The 14,614-nt window shown below is 33.4% G+C and overlaps 2 protein-coding genes across 2 annotated transcripts in view; one reads left to right on the top strand and one right to left on the bottom strand.

Annotated features, from left to right (window-relative positions):
• Positions 1 to 311: 311 nt before the first annotated feature.
• LOC129248740 (uncharacterized) lies at positions 312 to 1,496 on the bottom strand. Its single transcript, XM_054888357.1, has one exon. The coding sequence runs from the start codon at positions 1,494 to 1,496 to the stop codon at positions 312 to 314; it is 1,185 nt and encodes a 394-aa protein (XP_054744332.1).
• A 3,040-nt stretch (positions 1,497 to 4,536) lies between these two features.
• Positions 4,537 to 14,614, top strand: part of LOC129248739 (neuronal acetylcholine receptor subunit alpha-7) — a 314,041-nt gene continuing 303,963 nt past the window's right edge. Inside the window, exons 1-3 of the mRNA XM_054888356.1 lie at positions 4,537 to 4,540; positions 5,283 to 5,422; positions 5,708 to 5,752. Coding sequence (XP_054744331.1) covers positions 4,537 to 4,540; positions 5,283 to 5,422; positions 5,708 to 5,752 — 189 coding nt within the window. The remainder of the gene's footprint in view (positions 4,541 to 5,282; positions 5,423 to 5,707; positions 5,753 to 14,614) is intronic.

The raw sequence follows: 14,614 nt of genomic DNA, 5'->3' as shown, positions 1-14,614 counted from the left end.
ATCGAGTTTTGGATGTGTGTCTCTTGCAGGGTAATTACGTGTGGTCTGGTTTGTGTTAGTAATATTTGTAGTTCGTTGTAGTTATTTTGGTATCCTCGTATATTCCATTGTATGATCTTTAGTGAGGGCGTCATATATCAGTAGAATAGATAAGTGTTCGTGTTTTTGTTTTGAATTAACTAAATTAAGATTTAATAAGTATTTATATAAGGTGTAAGTAAGTTAAGAATAAGTATGTATAAGTATATATAATTCTGTTTTTAGGAATATTAGGATAATTAACGTTTTGGCTAGTTGTAGTGTTAGTTGGGTTACTTTTTTTTGTTAAGTTTTTTTATCTGTGATTGTAGTCGTTTCGATGTATTTTTTGGTAGGATTTTTATCTTCTGCTTTGATGTAGATGTGGATTCTAAGCTGTCATCTGTCTCTGATTCGCTCATTACATCTGAATATTGCATGATTTTTCTTTCCATGCTATTTTCAGTGAGAGAATTGGTAGTTGTTGTGGTTGGCTTTGTTGGTGGTTTTGTTGGCTGTACTGCGAGTGGGTGATTAAAGTGTGGTGAGTTTTGATGTTCTGATTGTGAGTTGAGTGTTGTTTGTTTAGAAGTATGTTGACTGGTGACTTCTGCAAATGTATAGTTGTTGTGTGGATGTCGTTCTTTGTAAATAGCTCGTGCAGTTTTGTTGTCGACTTGTGAGGTGATCTTAATTGTTTGGATTTCTTTCTCGCGTATAAATATGGGACATTTTTTGTCGAGAGTGGTGTGATTAGTACATGTTAGTCCGTTCGCATCGCAATTGCCGCATTTCGTAGGATTATTACATTTCTCTTGGTTTTCGTCGTTAATATGGTAATTGCTTGCACAGTTATGGCAGGACTTTGGACTTTTGCAGAATTTTGCTACGTGATTAAATTTAAAACAATTTTTGCATCGCATTGGTGGGGGGATGTAGGGGCGAACTGTTGTTTTAATATAACCGATGTGTATTTTCGTTGGCAATGTTGTTGTGGCAAATGTTAGTATAATTAATCCTGTTTCAATCAGGTCATTGTTCACTTTTTTGAGTATTTTTTTCACCTCGCATACATTTTGGGGTTTTAGTTCATCGAGGATTTCACTTTCGGGTATTGATCTTAGTTCGTTACAATATATTACGCCTTTCGAATAATTAAGTGTCTTGTGTGGTGTAATCTCAACTATGATTGTGTTTGAAAGCTCTGTTAGTGTCGTTAATTTGTTCGCTTGTGAGCCGTTTTTGGTTTTGATCAAAATTTGGCCGCTAATAATTTTTTTGCAATATTCAACTTCGCCGCAAGTTGAGTTGATTGCTTTTTGAATCAAAAAAGGTGAAACATTCTTTAAATTGTCTGAGTTATTGGGTCTGGACATGAGCAGGTATACCGGTTCGTTCGATGTAAAGTTTGATTGCTTTGTTTTGTCCCATTTGAGTGCAGGTAAATTGGGAGGCTTATTGTCCGGTGGCTTATTCATTTTTAGTGAGGGATAAGAAGGTAATTCCTATTACACAAATTGAAAATTCACTTGTTCAATGTTATTAGTATTATATATATATAACATATATATATATATATGTATATTTAAAGTTTGTTAATGCACTAGTTGTTAAATTAATTATCACTATAATTGTTTTTTTTTTTTTTTTTTTTTTTTTTTTTTTTTTTTTTTTTTTTGACTATAAGACTTTGCGCGTTTTGCTTTAATATCGATTTTCGCGAAAATACGTTCGTATGCTTGGGGCAGTAGTTTGCGACTGTCTTTGGTAATTGTTAAGATAGAAATTGCTGAAGCCGCAGTAGGTGAAGTACGATTTTTGAATCATAAACCCACAATATTTTAATTCGTTAATTTTTTTTTAAGAACACTTTTATTGCAAGCTGTATACATACATTAAGCAATATTTATAGAATAACTTAAACTAATTTCAGTAGTTTATGGGATGCAACCAGAGGTACAACCCATTTCAGTGTTTCCCATTAGAAGAGGAGATCTGTGGTGGATTTTCCTTTGAGTCGGGTAACAACAATGGGATTGGCTATCATTTCCGCTAGTAAGGAGTTAGAGTGAGCTTGGAGCCAGTGGATATTTGGAAGTCACGGTGTATTTGCGAGTTTGTAATATAGTAGAGTGGTGATCATTCTTAATGTTTTTGACTAAAATCGTTGTAAAATTTCGATATTGGAGTTTGCTGCAGTGCCTCAAAGTTGAATACCATCTGTCCACACGGGTTTTAGAACTGCTGAGCATAAGAGCAATTTGCGTTCGACAGAAACCCGGGAATGATGATTTAAAATCCAGTGAAGGTCGCTGATTTTAATACCAAGTGCTTTTCTTTTTGAGAATATATAGTATGTATGTGTTTCCCACGTTCATTTTCTGTCTAGATGCGTTGCAAGATATTTGGTTTCATTGCTTTGTGGTATTTCCATATCGTTGAGTTTGACGGGTGCGCAAGTGTCTCGCTTAATTTAAGAGATGATTGCTTCATAAATTCAGTGTTCATTTAGTAGTTAAATTTAGAAAATTAATTTATAACTCGGAAAATGGTAACATATATGATATGTATCCGATAAAAGGGGGCCCTTTCTTTGTACACATCCAGGTTTCAATGGATATCAGATTTGGTTTATGTTCTGTGAGTATTTTTGGAAAGTAAATTATTTAATGGCGCTGATTCGGAAGTTTTGTTTTCTGGCATTTAGAACAATGGTAGAGATTGTAAGAGTATATTATTATTATTCTATCGATCCACATTTCCAAACATTCATTGGAGAGCTACTGTCGTAAGGCACAAACGTCAGTATAAGTTTTTTATTTGAAGCGTAAACAACAATATTTTTACCACACTTGAAAATGTCGAATTTCGTGCCAAATAATGTGTTTTTGCGGGGAATTCTTTAATATGAAGAAAAAAGCAGCCGAAAGTCATCGTATCTTGGTGGAAGTTTATGGTGAGCATGCTCTAGCTGAGCGAACGTGCCAGAAGTGGTTTGCACGCTTTAAAAGTGGTGATTTTGGCCGCGCCGCCAAAGTTCATGGATACCGAATTGGAGGAATTGCTCGATCAAGATCCGGCTCAAACGCAAGAAGAGGTTGCAAAACCTTTGGGAGTTGATCAATCAACCATTTCCAAACGTTTAAAAGCCATGGGAATGATCCGAAATTCAAATTTCGAAAAAAAACCGCACGAACTTATTCATAGACCTAGGTCACTAGGAATGAGACCTGGATATTTGAATATTATCCCGAAACCCACAACCAAAGTCAACAGTGCATGGAAAAGGCTGGGAAGTGGCCAAAGAAAGCAAGCACGTTCAAGTCGCCTTAAGCATTGTTGATAATTTTTCTCGGTAACCTTGATACCATTCATAGCCAATGCTTTCCTGCTGCCTGAGAAATTTAATGTATGTCGGAGCTCGTGCCAGGATTTGATGAATTTTTATTGTGCGACCCGAACTCGCCGAGACATCGCGTGCAATACCCAGCCAGTCTTGTAAAAAGCAGCATGAGAAATTGGCTAAGACCCACAGTCTTCATCTTAATTTCGAATCTACTGATCTACTTTAAAAAATTTATCTGGAAACGTATTTTCTTCGGGGTTATTTTTATCAGGCCGACACTTTTTTATTTGTATTTCTTAAAGCAAAAACAAGACGGGTATCGAACAAGGGGTCCTTTTTAACTACTCCATTTGGAAATATGTTTCCATTGGGATAGCCACCTATAATAAATTATTATTATATAAATTTGTATATACCAATAGGTTGGAATGATTTTCTTTGATTTTGAATAAATAAATATTTTTCTTGAGATTATTTCAACAAGATTGCCATGAAACGGGTATTGAATAAAAGTTAGGTTTAACAGCTTTTATTTAAAAATATTTTTGATAGAGTTGCCACCTAATTTAAAATACGATTTCTTTTTATTTACTTATAATATTTTTTGTTTTTTATACAAATAGATATATATGTATGTGTAGATAAGATGTATCATATATTACTTTCTTTGGTATTATTTGTGTGAAGCGGCCACTATTTTCCTTGCGATTATTTGTGTAAGATTGCCACCTTTTTTAATTAGTTAAAAAAACTAGTAAAATATCACAAAGCGAGTATTGAATAATATATAGTTTTATCAGCTTTACTTTAGAAATAGTTTTCGATAGAGTTGCCACCTAATTTCAAATACGAAATTTTTATTTCATTTTTCTAAATTGTATACATATATGTTTGCATGTGTAGGTAAAATTATTTTCATTAAGATTTTATGTATAAGGTTGCCACTTTTTTTAGAAACCACTAAAATACAACAATACGGGTTTTACATGAAAGTTAGTTCTAATTGTTTTAATTAAAAAGTCTTTTGCTGGGGTTGCCATCTAATTTTAAATACTTTATTTTTATGTTTTAAAAAGTATGTATGAGAAGGTTAAAGTTATTTTCCTTCATATTATTTGGGTAAGATTGTCACCTTTTTTAATTAATTTAAAAAATTAGTCATATACCACAATATGGGTATTAAGTGAAAGGTAGTTTCACAACTTTAATTCAAAACCACTTTTCTATAGAGTTGCCACATAATTTGAAATACCTTTTAATTAATTTTCATAAAAAATAATATTCTGATATATTTAATTCAGCAACGACAAGTTCACTATTTAGGGCTGGTACAATCACCTACCCTGCCAGAAAGCAAAATAGATTAATGAAACCAACCCAAGACTGAGTCTTGTCGAGGCCCTATGCTCCCGAGTGGTGTGAGCAAGGAAAAAAAAATATTTAATTCAAAAACTTTTTTTATAATATGCACTTTTTAACATTTAAATTATGAAATACCCCATAAAGAGCAGCTAACGTTTGAGAGCTGCTGACAAACAAAAGATTTTACCGCTCATTTCAAAGAGGTATCATCCTTTTGTCATCTATTTTCAAACAATTTAAAAAGTAAATCACACCAAGTAAATTTGGTTTTACCACCAGTTCACCTAGAATTTAATGCATTCTGCCCCACTATTACATTGACCTACTCAGATGATTAATTAATATTTATATTGCAAAAGTTAAATCATATACATACATCTTTAAATAATTTAAATAAAATACTCCACGAAAAATTCTCCCACTCAGTTATTTTTACAACAAAATATGCAACACAGAATTTATAGTTATTCACTCTTAAGCTTCTTTTTACCTACTTTTTCTATATTACTTAGAGACATTTTCTAAAATTTATTAATTCTATCTCTTTCATTTGTAGAAAGCTGCCAAGGACCACACGAAAAACGTCTACTTAACCACCTTCTATCCACCTACAATACACTCGAACGACCCGTAGCGAACGAATCGGAACCACTGGAAGTCAAATTCGGCTTAACATTGCAACAAATTATTGATGTGGTAAGTGTTTGAAAATCCAAAATTGCACAAACACAAAAATAGCAACACTTTTCATTTGAAAAACCACTTATTTTTGAAACAAAAAACAGAAATAATTTCTTAAAAATAAAAGGAGCAATCTTTCAACAAACACGAACATGAGGAAAATGCCCACAAAATACTAGACGATGAAATGCCAAACCAAAGGCAAATTGTTTAAGAAATTTTGAAACAAAAAATTTTAATATTTTAATTTTAAATTTAAACAGAAGTTTGAAATATTAATGCGTCTAAAATTTCTTATAGGACGAAAAGAATCAGATTCTGACCACAAATGCGTGGTTAAATTTGGTAAGTGACATGTACCCGTTCAAAATAATAATTAGTTACTTTTTTTGTTGTTATTTAAGGAAAAACAAAAAATATATGTATGTATATTTCTTAGACGTTAAGTATTGAAAGAAATGAAGGGCGACGCTACGGGCGTTTTAATTCTTTTTTAAGAATTTTTTTTCTTAACACAATTTTTGTTTTTCATGGTCACAAGTTTACGTTTATAAATCAAAATAATGCAAAAAAAAATTTTTTTTGTTTTTAAGTTTCGCTTAATTTCCTTCTCGTTAACAAAAGCGCAGATTTTACACTTTTCATAAGGACTACATTTTATAAGGCTAAATAGATCTTTGTATGTGATATTGAACGTTTGTTCTCGTCTGCAATGTGTTTTTTTTTCGAAAAAATGGCTAACTAAATGTATCAATGACTAAGTTGATTAAAAAATTAAATATATAAAAAAAGTGTTAACCCAAAAAACAGAGTTGTATTTACACAAATACAAATGAATTTATAATTTAGCCTATTCGTACATATAATTTTAACAAATGCTTTTTAAAAAACTTTAAGTTCATTATTTATTTATTTAAACACATTTTTAATTTCAATACAACGAATATTCATTGTCAGTTTTATTTATTTCTCATTCACTTTTTCATTAACGCAGTGAAAAGATAAAAACTTGTCTGTGATGAACATTTGTTATATTCACTGTCAGCATATGTTGGAGATTCAAAACAAACGGCTCATTTAATTCAATTTTGCAAATCGACAATCTCACGTCCACTTCTATGCCAATGAACCTTTAGCCATTAACCTTTGGCCATTTGCTTCGCTGCACGTAGCAAAGTAATTGATGGCAATTTCAGCAACTCAGCGTAAATGTGTGTAAATCACAAAAAAAGCAAAAACAAAAAGAACAACTACAGCCAACATGAATGGATATGAAAGCCATATTCGAATTGCTCAAAAGTGGTCATTGCGTGGTTTAAATTATTTTCAAACCAAAAAAGCGGCTGGCACTGAGCCGAACCGCTGAGCTTCACTTTTTTAGGCTGGAGCCCCACAAAACTTCGACCCTAGACTAAATCAATGTTCTGTTGATCTTTAGTGACTATTCAAAGCATTCTTTCCAAAGAAAACTTGGGAGTTCTGAATTATAGCTTCATAGAGAAAATCTTTAGGTGAAATCCATGAAGAGGATGACTTCAGACGGTGAAAGCATTTTGTAGGCTACTTTTTTATTTAAAAAAAACATTTATCTGCTCTTTTCACATATTTTCGTTCACTCGGCTGACGGTCTTTTGAAAGCCAAGAGTACAGCAGGTTCACGCGCTTCAATTAACGTACTGTTAAAACAGCGCCATTTATTTTCATTATAGTTTAGGTTAAGTCAGGTTAGGTTAGTTAGGATGCACTTACACAGAGTTCTCTGTTTGAGGGTCATCCCTAATGAAATTCACCAGGTGAGAAATCTTAACCTTCTATATCCGCAGGCGCAGCAAAAGAATGTTAGCGAAGAACCTAAATATTTGCACCCCGCGAGCAATAAAGCTACGAAGAAAGTGCAGAGAGCATCCCATTTCGTGCTCCAGATGCTGCAAAAAGGACTCGATTTACTACCAAGTCTTACAGCATAGATACTTAACGAACTATATCCAGATGGGGTGTCTACGAAATTTAAGAGCGACTTTGTTAACTTCAACAGCTCTCTCGAGCTTCTCAAATGTGAACTTTATCACTTCCAATAATGATGACTTATAAAAGACTAAAACGCCTTACAGATACTGCTTAATTTAATAATAAATAGATAAATAAATAAATGTACTGGTACAAAGCTCGCTGAATCATCGTGAAGGCCACCTCGCTAAGAGGCGAATTCTCTTATTTCTCGGTGAAATTTCCTCATGTGTCCGCTGGCTAGTAAGTTCATCCTGTTAACAGGTACTCAGATGAGCCTAATTTCAAGGTATTTGGATGCTGTCAAAATTGATGTAAAGCACCCCCGACTAGTTTTAAGCGCACCATCATCAATTCTGGGACCCTAATTACCGCTCGAAATACCTTCTTACTTACTTACGAAATATTTGCTTTCCTCGCAGCAAGTAAATAAGCCAATGAAATAAATATATCATTCATTCCTTCTACCTTAGGTAGTGCTCAACGAGCCTGAATTTGAGCTAAATGGAGAGCTCATAGTAGGATATTACTCCACAAGCCTTTCGTCTAACTTCGATCCATTGGTGAATAGGTTCATCAGGTCCTGTCTGCAAAAGCGACACCGCGCCCACATTTCCCTTGAGGGAATAAAAATGGAAAATTTAGCACTCGAACTGGTCGAGGGTGTGCATTGATCTGTCACCATAGGAATGAACTTGAAGTATTTAGGTATTCTGGAGCGTTCATAGCTTACATTAAGCTTACAGCCCGAGCTCCTCAGTCTGATTGCGGCATATGCAGCGGTAGTTTTGCTTGCCATGTTCGTTCATACCATATTTAGTATTGAATAAAATTAACAAACTTGCAAGTTTTCGCGGATCACAGTATCCGATAAATGGCCGGCTCAGAAATCTAGTTCATTTTAAATGAAAATCTAGCAAAGATCAGACTCTGTTTCAAAAAGGGCAATGTGCATGATGTCTATCTGTTCTCTAAGCTCTTAGTGGAAGAAACTCGACGACGTCAAATCGCATTCGGTCAAAGCTAATGTTACGCTAGTTTGTCTAATAGAAGTTTGACCGCCATAACTTAGAAAGTATTTGATCAATTCGATTCAAAGAAACTACATTTTATGGGCTTATAATATTTATTATACGCAATATATTTAATAAAATCTATGGTCACCACCATTAACTATAATGGCTTCACATCTTCGAGTCATACTTTGTGTCGATTTCCATGAAAGTTGTGTTGGTAATCGGCCCCAAATCAGTCGAATTTGCCTTGATAACTGTTTTACCATGTACAATTCTTTTATTTTGAGTTTTTGCTCAAAAATTCTTAATAGAGTTGGCATCAGGCGGCTGTGAAGGCCAATCCATCATTTCAATACCATTTTGCTGTTTCTATTCACATAATTTTGGCTTCGATTCGAGGAATCGTTGACTTCATGTAAAATCCAAGGTTGGCTAGTTCTTCTATACGGCCTTGCAGCTGATGGCAATAATGCTTTTTGATGAATTTCAATTATCAAACTATCGGAGAAGCAGCCCCAAACCTGAACCTTAAGTGGATGCTTAACAGTTCGCTGAAGTTGTCCATTTTTATTAATACAATAGGACCGATGTAGGGCTAAAGAAAGATCCTGCCTTTCCCAATTACGTTGTAAATTTGCCCTAGACCATGTGGGTTTTTTTTCAATGAGTGTTAATGAGAGTAGTGGCTCCGGAATTTGAGGTCTTCTGCACATAAAGGTCCTCGAATCGTGGCTTTGGATACATTAACATGGCTTTTACTTGAAACTGCTTGAGTTGCATGCGACGATTAGTTCGGCTTTGTAACAAGCAAATCAAACTTCTTCTGATCTTACTTTTGACAGATGATGTTTTCCTTTGAACCTCGTCCGGAGAAGTCGTCAACACTTTTAACTTCGGTACACTATTACACCCATTCTTTTATGAACGTCTTCGATATCTTAAAATATTTTGCTGCAGATGCATGCAAATCGTTTTTCATATGTGGAATCCATTTTGCAAAAACAACGTACTCTTTCTTAATTTTTCACTAAACTAACTAATTTAGCAGCATTTAAATTTTTTTATGACAAAACTCTAAGTTTGAAGCTTGTCGGTCACGTTTCTATTAGACAAACTGTAGGAAGATATGTAAATTATCTAAGAACTGGGTTAGACTGGTATGCTCTATGGTAACTTATTATTATCCTACATAACTGCCAAAAGACTCAATACAAGCAAGGGTAGATTGCAAACCATTAGTTGATGTTCTGAAGGAATACTACAAGGTGGCCCGGTGCGTTGCTCATATTTGCCACTTCTGAACTAGGCAGCTGCTGTATACAAACAGACAAGAAATGGAGTGCGTAAAGATCAAAATAAAAATTTCCAATCCTTTAAAATAATTTTTTTTGTAGTGGAAATTAAAAAAATCATTCAAAAACAAAATTGTATGATTATTTTTTCTTTCCACCTTTTCCTACTACTACAAAATTGGAACTGATTCAAAGTGAAATATGTGCAGCATAAAGTGAAGCTAAGCGGCGGTCGCCGTAGCCGAATGGGTTGGTGTGTGACTACCATTTGGAATTCACAGAGAGAATGGGTTCGAATCTTGGTGAAACACCAAAATTAAGAAAAACATTTTTTTAATAGTGGTCGCCCCTCGGCGGGCAATGGCAAACCTCCGAGTGTATTTCTGCCATGAAAAAGCTCCTCATAAAAATATTTGCCGTTCGGAGTCGGCTTGAAACTGTAGATGCCTCCATTTGTGGAACAACATCAAGACGCACACCCCAAATAGGAGAAGGAGCTGGGCCAAATACCTAAAAAGGGTGTACGCGCCAATTTTATGTATAAAGTGGAGCTAAAAGGCATTCTAGAGCAGCGCCTATGTGACTTCCGAAATTACTCAGATTGCACATTCGCTTCTTTGTTCTGGGTACCTTACCTTCATCGAAATATTTTACAGATATGAATACCAGCAATTCAGTAAAACTCACATTTCCCCATTGTGTGGGCTTTCAGACCATTTTTAATCAACCAAAGGTACCCAACCTAAACTTAATAACCATTTCACTGACACACATATAAATAAAAGTTAAAAATGACCGTTAATTTCTCAACTCAAAAAAGAAAACTATATCGATTACATATCGAATAATAATACCGATTTCCCCCAACCGTATCCAGCTTATCTATTTCTAATAGATTTATCCATTTCTCTCTCTGCCTCCATCTCTATCTCTCTCTCTCTCTCGCTCTATTGTCGACTGAGGCCAATTAATTGAAATTGCAATGGGAAATGTGCGACCACATAGTACGCCTTATGAACAAAAGGAAATTATGCACCTGGTGTGGGTACAACAAAAGATAACAGGGCAAATGTAACAAATGTTAAAACAAATAAACTTGGCAGTAAATCATCGAAGTTGCGCTCAGAGAGGCGAAAAATGTTTCAAAAACAAAAATACCAACACTTCGCTATGGATGCGCCTAACACACATCTACATACACATCTAAGTACAGATGAAAAATGTGCTTTGTGCTTGATTTGTTTTGTGTTGTTTATTGTTATCCATCCAGCAGCACTAAATTGAAAGGCCATAAATTTTGCAAAGAATGCGACCACGCGCAAAAATCCGTATAACCAAAAAAAAAAATGTTAGAGAGAATTAAAATATAAAAATTGTTTGAAATTGTTGCGAAATCCCCAAAAATGATTGTAGGCACAAAATATAGACCCATGAAATGAATTATTGTTTGGAATACTGCTATGGAAGTAAAACGCGCGTGGCACAAATAGGTAGTTCAAATTTTTGAATGGTTGTCGAAAATAGTAAATGGCTAAAAGCGTTGCTTCGCGCTAATTGAAACCGGGCACCCGGAACTGACGCGGGTGCTGTGGAAAACTTTGTATAAATGTAGCGGAGCAGATGTAAACTGATATTGGCGATTGGCAATGGGTTGAATGGTGCACAAGGCTAGTTTACGAGTTTGAAGCCAAATGGCTGAATTGCAAACAGAAAAATCAATTAAATGAGCGTTCGAAAATTGTAAAATATTTTACTACTCCAAAAAAATAGTAAACGTCGAATGTCGAATCAAAGTTGTTGATCAAAGAAATTTAAAGAATTTTCTTTTATTCAAATTCTTGGATCCCCCGAATGCCACAAATAAGCTGTTCCAATCAGTAATTTCAAAAATGTATTCACTCAAAAAATAACAATATTTACCTTCTAGTGGAGAAATCTAGAATCATTTTTATATTCATAATAAGTAAATATTAACCCTTGAGTGTTGAAACTTAAAAAAAATTCCATTGAAAAATAAAAAATGTTAACCCTTGAATACCAAATAATAATATAAGTACAATATTTTTTTATCAAAATGGCAATTTTAACCTTTCATGGAGAAATATGTTATTGGGAATCTCAGAAAAAAAGTATTAATAAATTTCAGCAGTTTAACCCTCTAATACACAAATCTAAGCCGCTTCGTTATTAAGTTCTAAAAATTTTTTCATGTAACCAAAAAATCTTAATACACGAATTAAAATAAAAGTCGCTGCGTTCGCAAGTCTCAAATGCCTACTCATTAAAGGATAAATCTTAACCGTAAAATGCCAAATTAAAGCAGCTGTGTTTGGAAAACTCAAAAATTTACTCACAAATATCATAAATAATCCATAGTGATAAGGAAATATTTCGAGTAATTTCAAAAATTGTTTCATTCAAAAATTACCAATCCCAACATTCTAATGGATAAATCTAAGCAGAAGACACTTTTAAATTCATAATAAATGAACCCTGACAATTGAATGCTGAAACGTAAAAAAATTTCCTTTAAAAAATAAAAAAATCTTAAACCTCGAATATCAAATAAAAAAATACAGCATTTGGAAATATCAAACATTTTTTTTTATTTAAAAACCAAAACAATTTCTGCCTTCTAATCGAGAAAAAACAACTAAAAATGTTGTAATCTTAGCCCTCTAACTCACAAATCTAAACCGTTTCATTTGAAAAGTTCAAACATTTTTTCATTGAAACAAGAACATCTTTACCTTCGAAAGCCCCACATAAACTACTCCAATCAGTAATTTCAAATATTTCTTCATTCATAATAAAAATTCTTAACTGCCGAATGCCAAAGAAAGTTACTGCGTTCTCATGTTTCAAATACTCACTCAATAAAAAGTAGATTTTAACAATAGAATGCCTGATTTTGAAAAACCCAGAAATTTATTCAGGAATGCCAAAAATAAGCCACACCTATGGAAAATAAACATTGATTTGCTTCATTAACAACTCTTAGTCCTCAAATGCCAGAAATAAGCTGCTCCAACAAGTAATTTTAGATATAATAAGAACTCAATAAAAAGCAATCTTAGTCCTCTAATGGGCAAATCTAAACCGGAGACATTTTTATATTCATAATAAATAAATAATTAAGGGCTAACCCTTGAACACTGAAAATTGAAAAAAAAAAATCATTCGAAACATCTTGATCACTGAATGTCAAATTAAAAGTATAACGTTCAGAAATGTTAAATATTTCTTTACTAAAACAAAAAAAAACCAAACAATCACAACCTTTTAGTGGAGAAACCTATATAGCTGCGTATGGAAATTTCAAAAAAACAAAAGAAAAGAAAATTGCACTCTCGAATGTTAAATAAGAGTTGCTGGATCCGAAAATTTCAAATACTCATTACTTAAAGAGAAAGTCGTATCCTGTGTGTGCTCAATCTAAGTCACTACATTCGAAAACTCAAACATAACAATGCAATAAAAAAACTCTAATGTTTCTATGTAAAAACCTATAAAAGTACCGCAGTAAATGTGAAATAGTATTGGTAATTGTAAAATCAGTTAAATGACTCGAAATGAGAAAGAAATGAAATTTCTTCCATAAAAAAATAATTTTTTTACATATTGCAATATAGAACTTCAAACCTATTTTCATGAAACCAAAGGCAATCTTAACCCTCTAATGCCAAATATTTACTTTTGCGACAGACCAAAATTACCTTGTGGCTAATTTACTCACGAGAAATACGAGTCTGAACTCGGATTGGCTCTAGATGTGGCAATTTTTTACAACATTCTCCGAAAATAGTCCTTGAAAATACAAAGTAATTAAATAAATATTATTTATGAACTCAAATGCCGTCGAAGTAGTCCTCTGCTTCAACAATTAAGCTGGTTTACTACGTAGAAAATATTCAACTGGTACCTGTTGTTTTCTATTCAGGTATTTTTTACAGTAATCGTAATAATCAGATATGGGCACTGAGTGGAACTTTAGAACTGCTGTTATTATCCCTTTTGGCTTCATGAAAGTTTAGCGAGTTAAAAATTAAATATTAGCAATGGCTCACCCAACCTGAAGCACCATAAAAAGCATATATTGTCCACTACCCACACCATTTTCATAATTTTAAGAGGTTTAAAATGCCTAATATAACATCAAAGTTGCCGCCGCAGCAGTGATATGTCGTGAAACTAAAAACTCCCCCTCGTTCGGCACCGTTTAATTTGAACGCGTTGCGTTATCGTATAAAATTGCATATCTGCCTGCTTGGCAAAGATGGCATAAAAAAGACATCGTCTAGGAACTATTCACTATAGAAATCTAGGCGTCCATTTTGAAAGGCGCTTTGCTTCTGCCTCGTAAGTACTCACAAACTAGAAAGTAGAAGGAATCATTTGCCTACCCCCAGCCACACCACATGGCCGCATGGAATCGTCGGTATGCAAGTATTGGCCAAATAGGCATCCCGATTTCCTGTTCCATAACAAACATTTTAAATTATTTTTAATTTTTTTCGAAAAGTTGCAATGCTGATGAAAAATATTTGTTTTTTTTTTCTCTTGTATATTTAATTTCCATAATTAAATTAAAATTCTTTGAATAAATTCTTTCCTAAATTTTTTTTTTTTTTTGATTTCTTCATTATTTTAATAAGTGTTAATTAGTTGTTTCAATAAATATTTGGATGATATTTTGTGACTATACATTTTTTTGGGTTATCCACATTTTTTATTGAGTTGCAATTGATTACAATTTTTAAATTAAATAAACAAAATTAACTATAAAGTTAACCTTAACTTTATATAAAAAAATTCTATTTTTATAAAGTCGCTAAAAAATTGTTTAATTTCGCGCTTTGTTTTAAGTCATCTAAGTACATACGGATATATTG

Source organism: Anastrepha obliqua, chromosome 5 (genome assembly GCF_027943255.1).
Source record: "Anastrepha obliqua isolate idAnaObli1 chromosome 5, idAnaObli1_1.0, whole genome shotgun sequence".
NCBI lineage: Eukaryota > Metazoa > Arthropoda > Insecta > Diptera > Tephritidae > Anastrepha > Anastrepha obliqua.
Note: the sequence above shows the minus strand (reverse complement) of the source record. Positions and strands in the feature narration are given on the sequence as shown.

What these genes read in the sequence shown, in the direction of transcription:
- LOC129248740 (XM_054888357.1), bottom strand. Translation starts at nt 1,496, where the DNA reads ATGAATAAGCCACCGGACAATAAGCCTCCCAATTTACCTGCACTCAAA.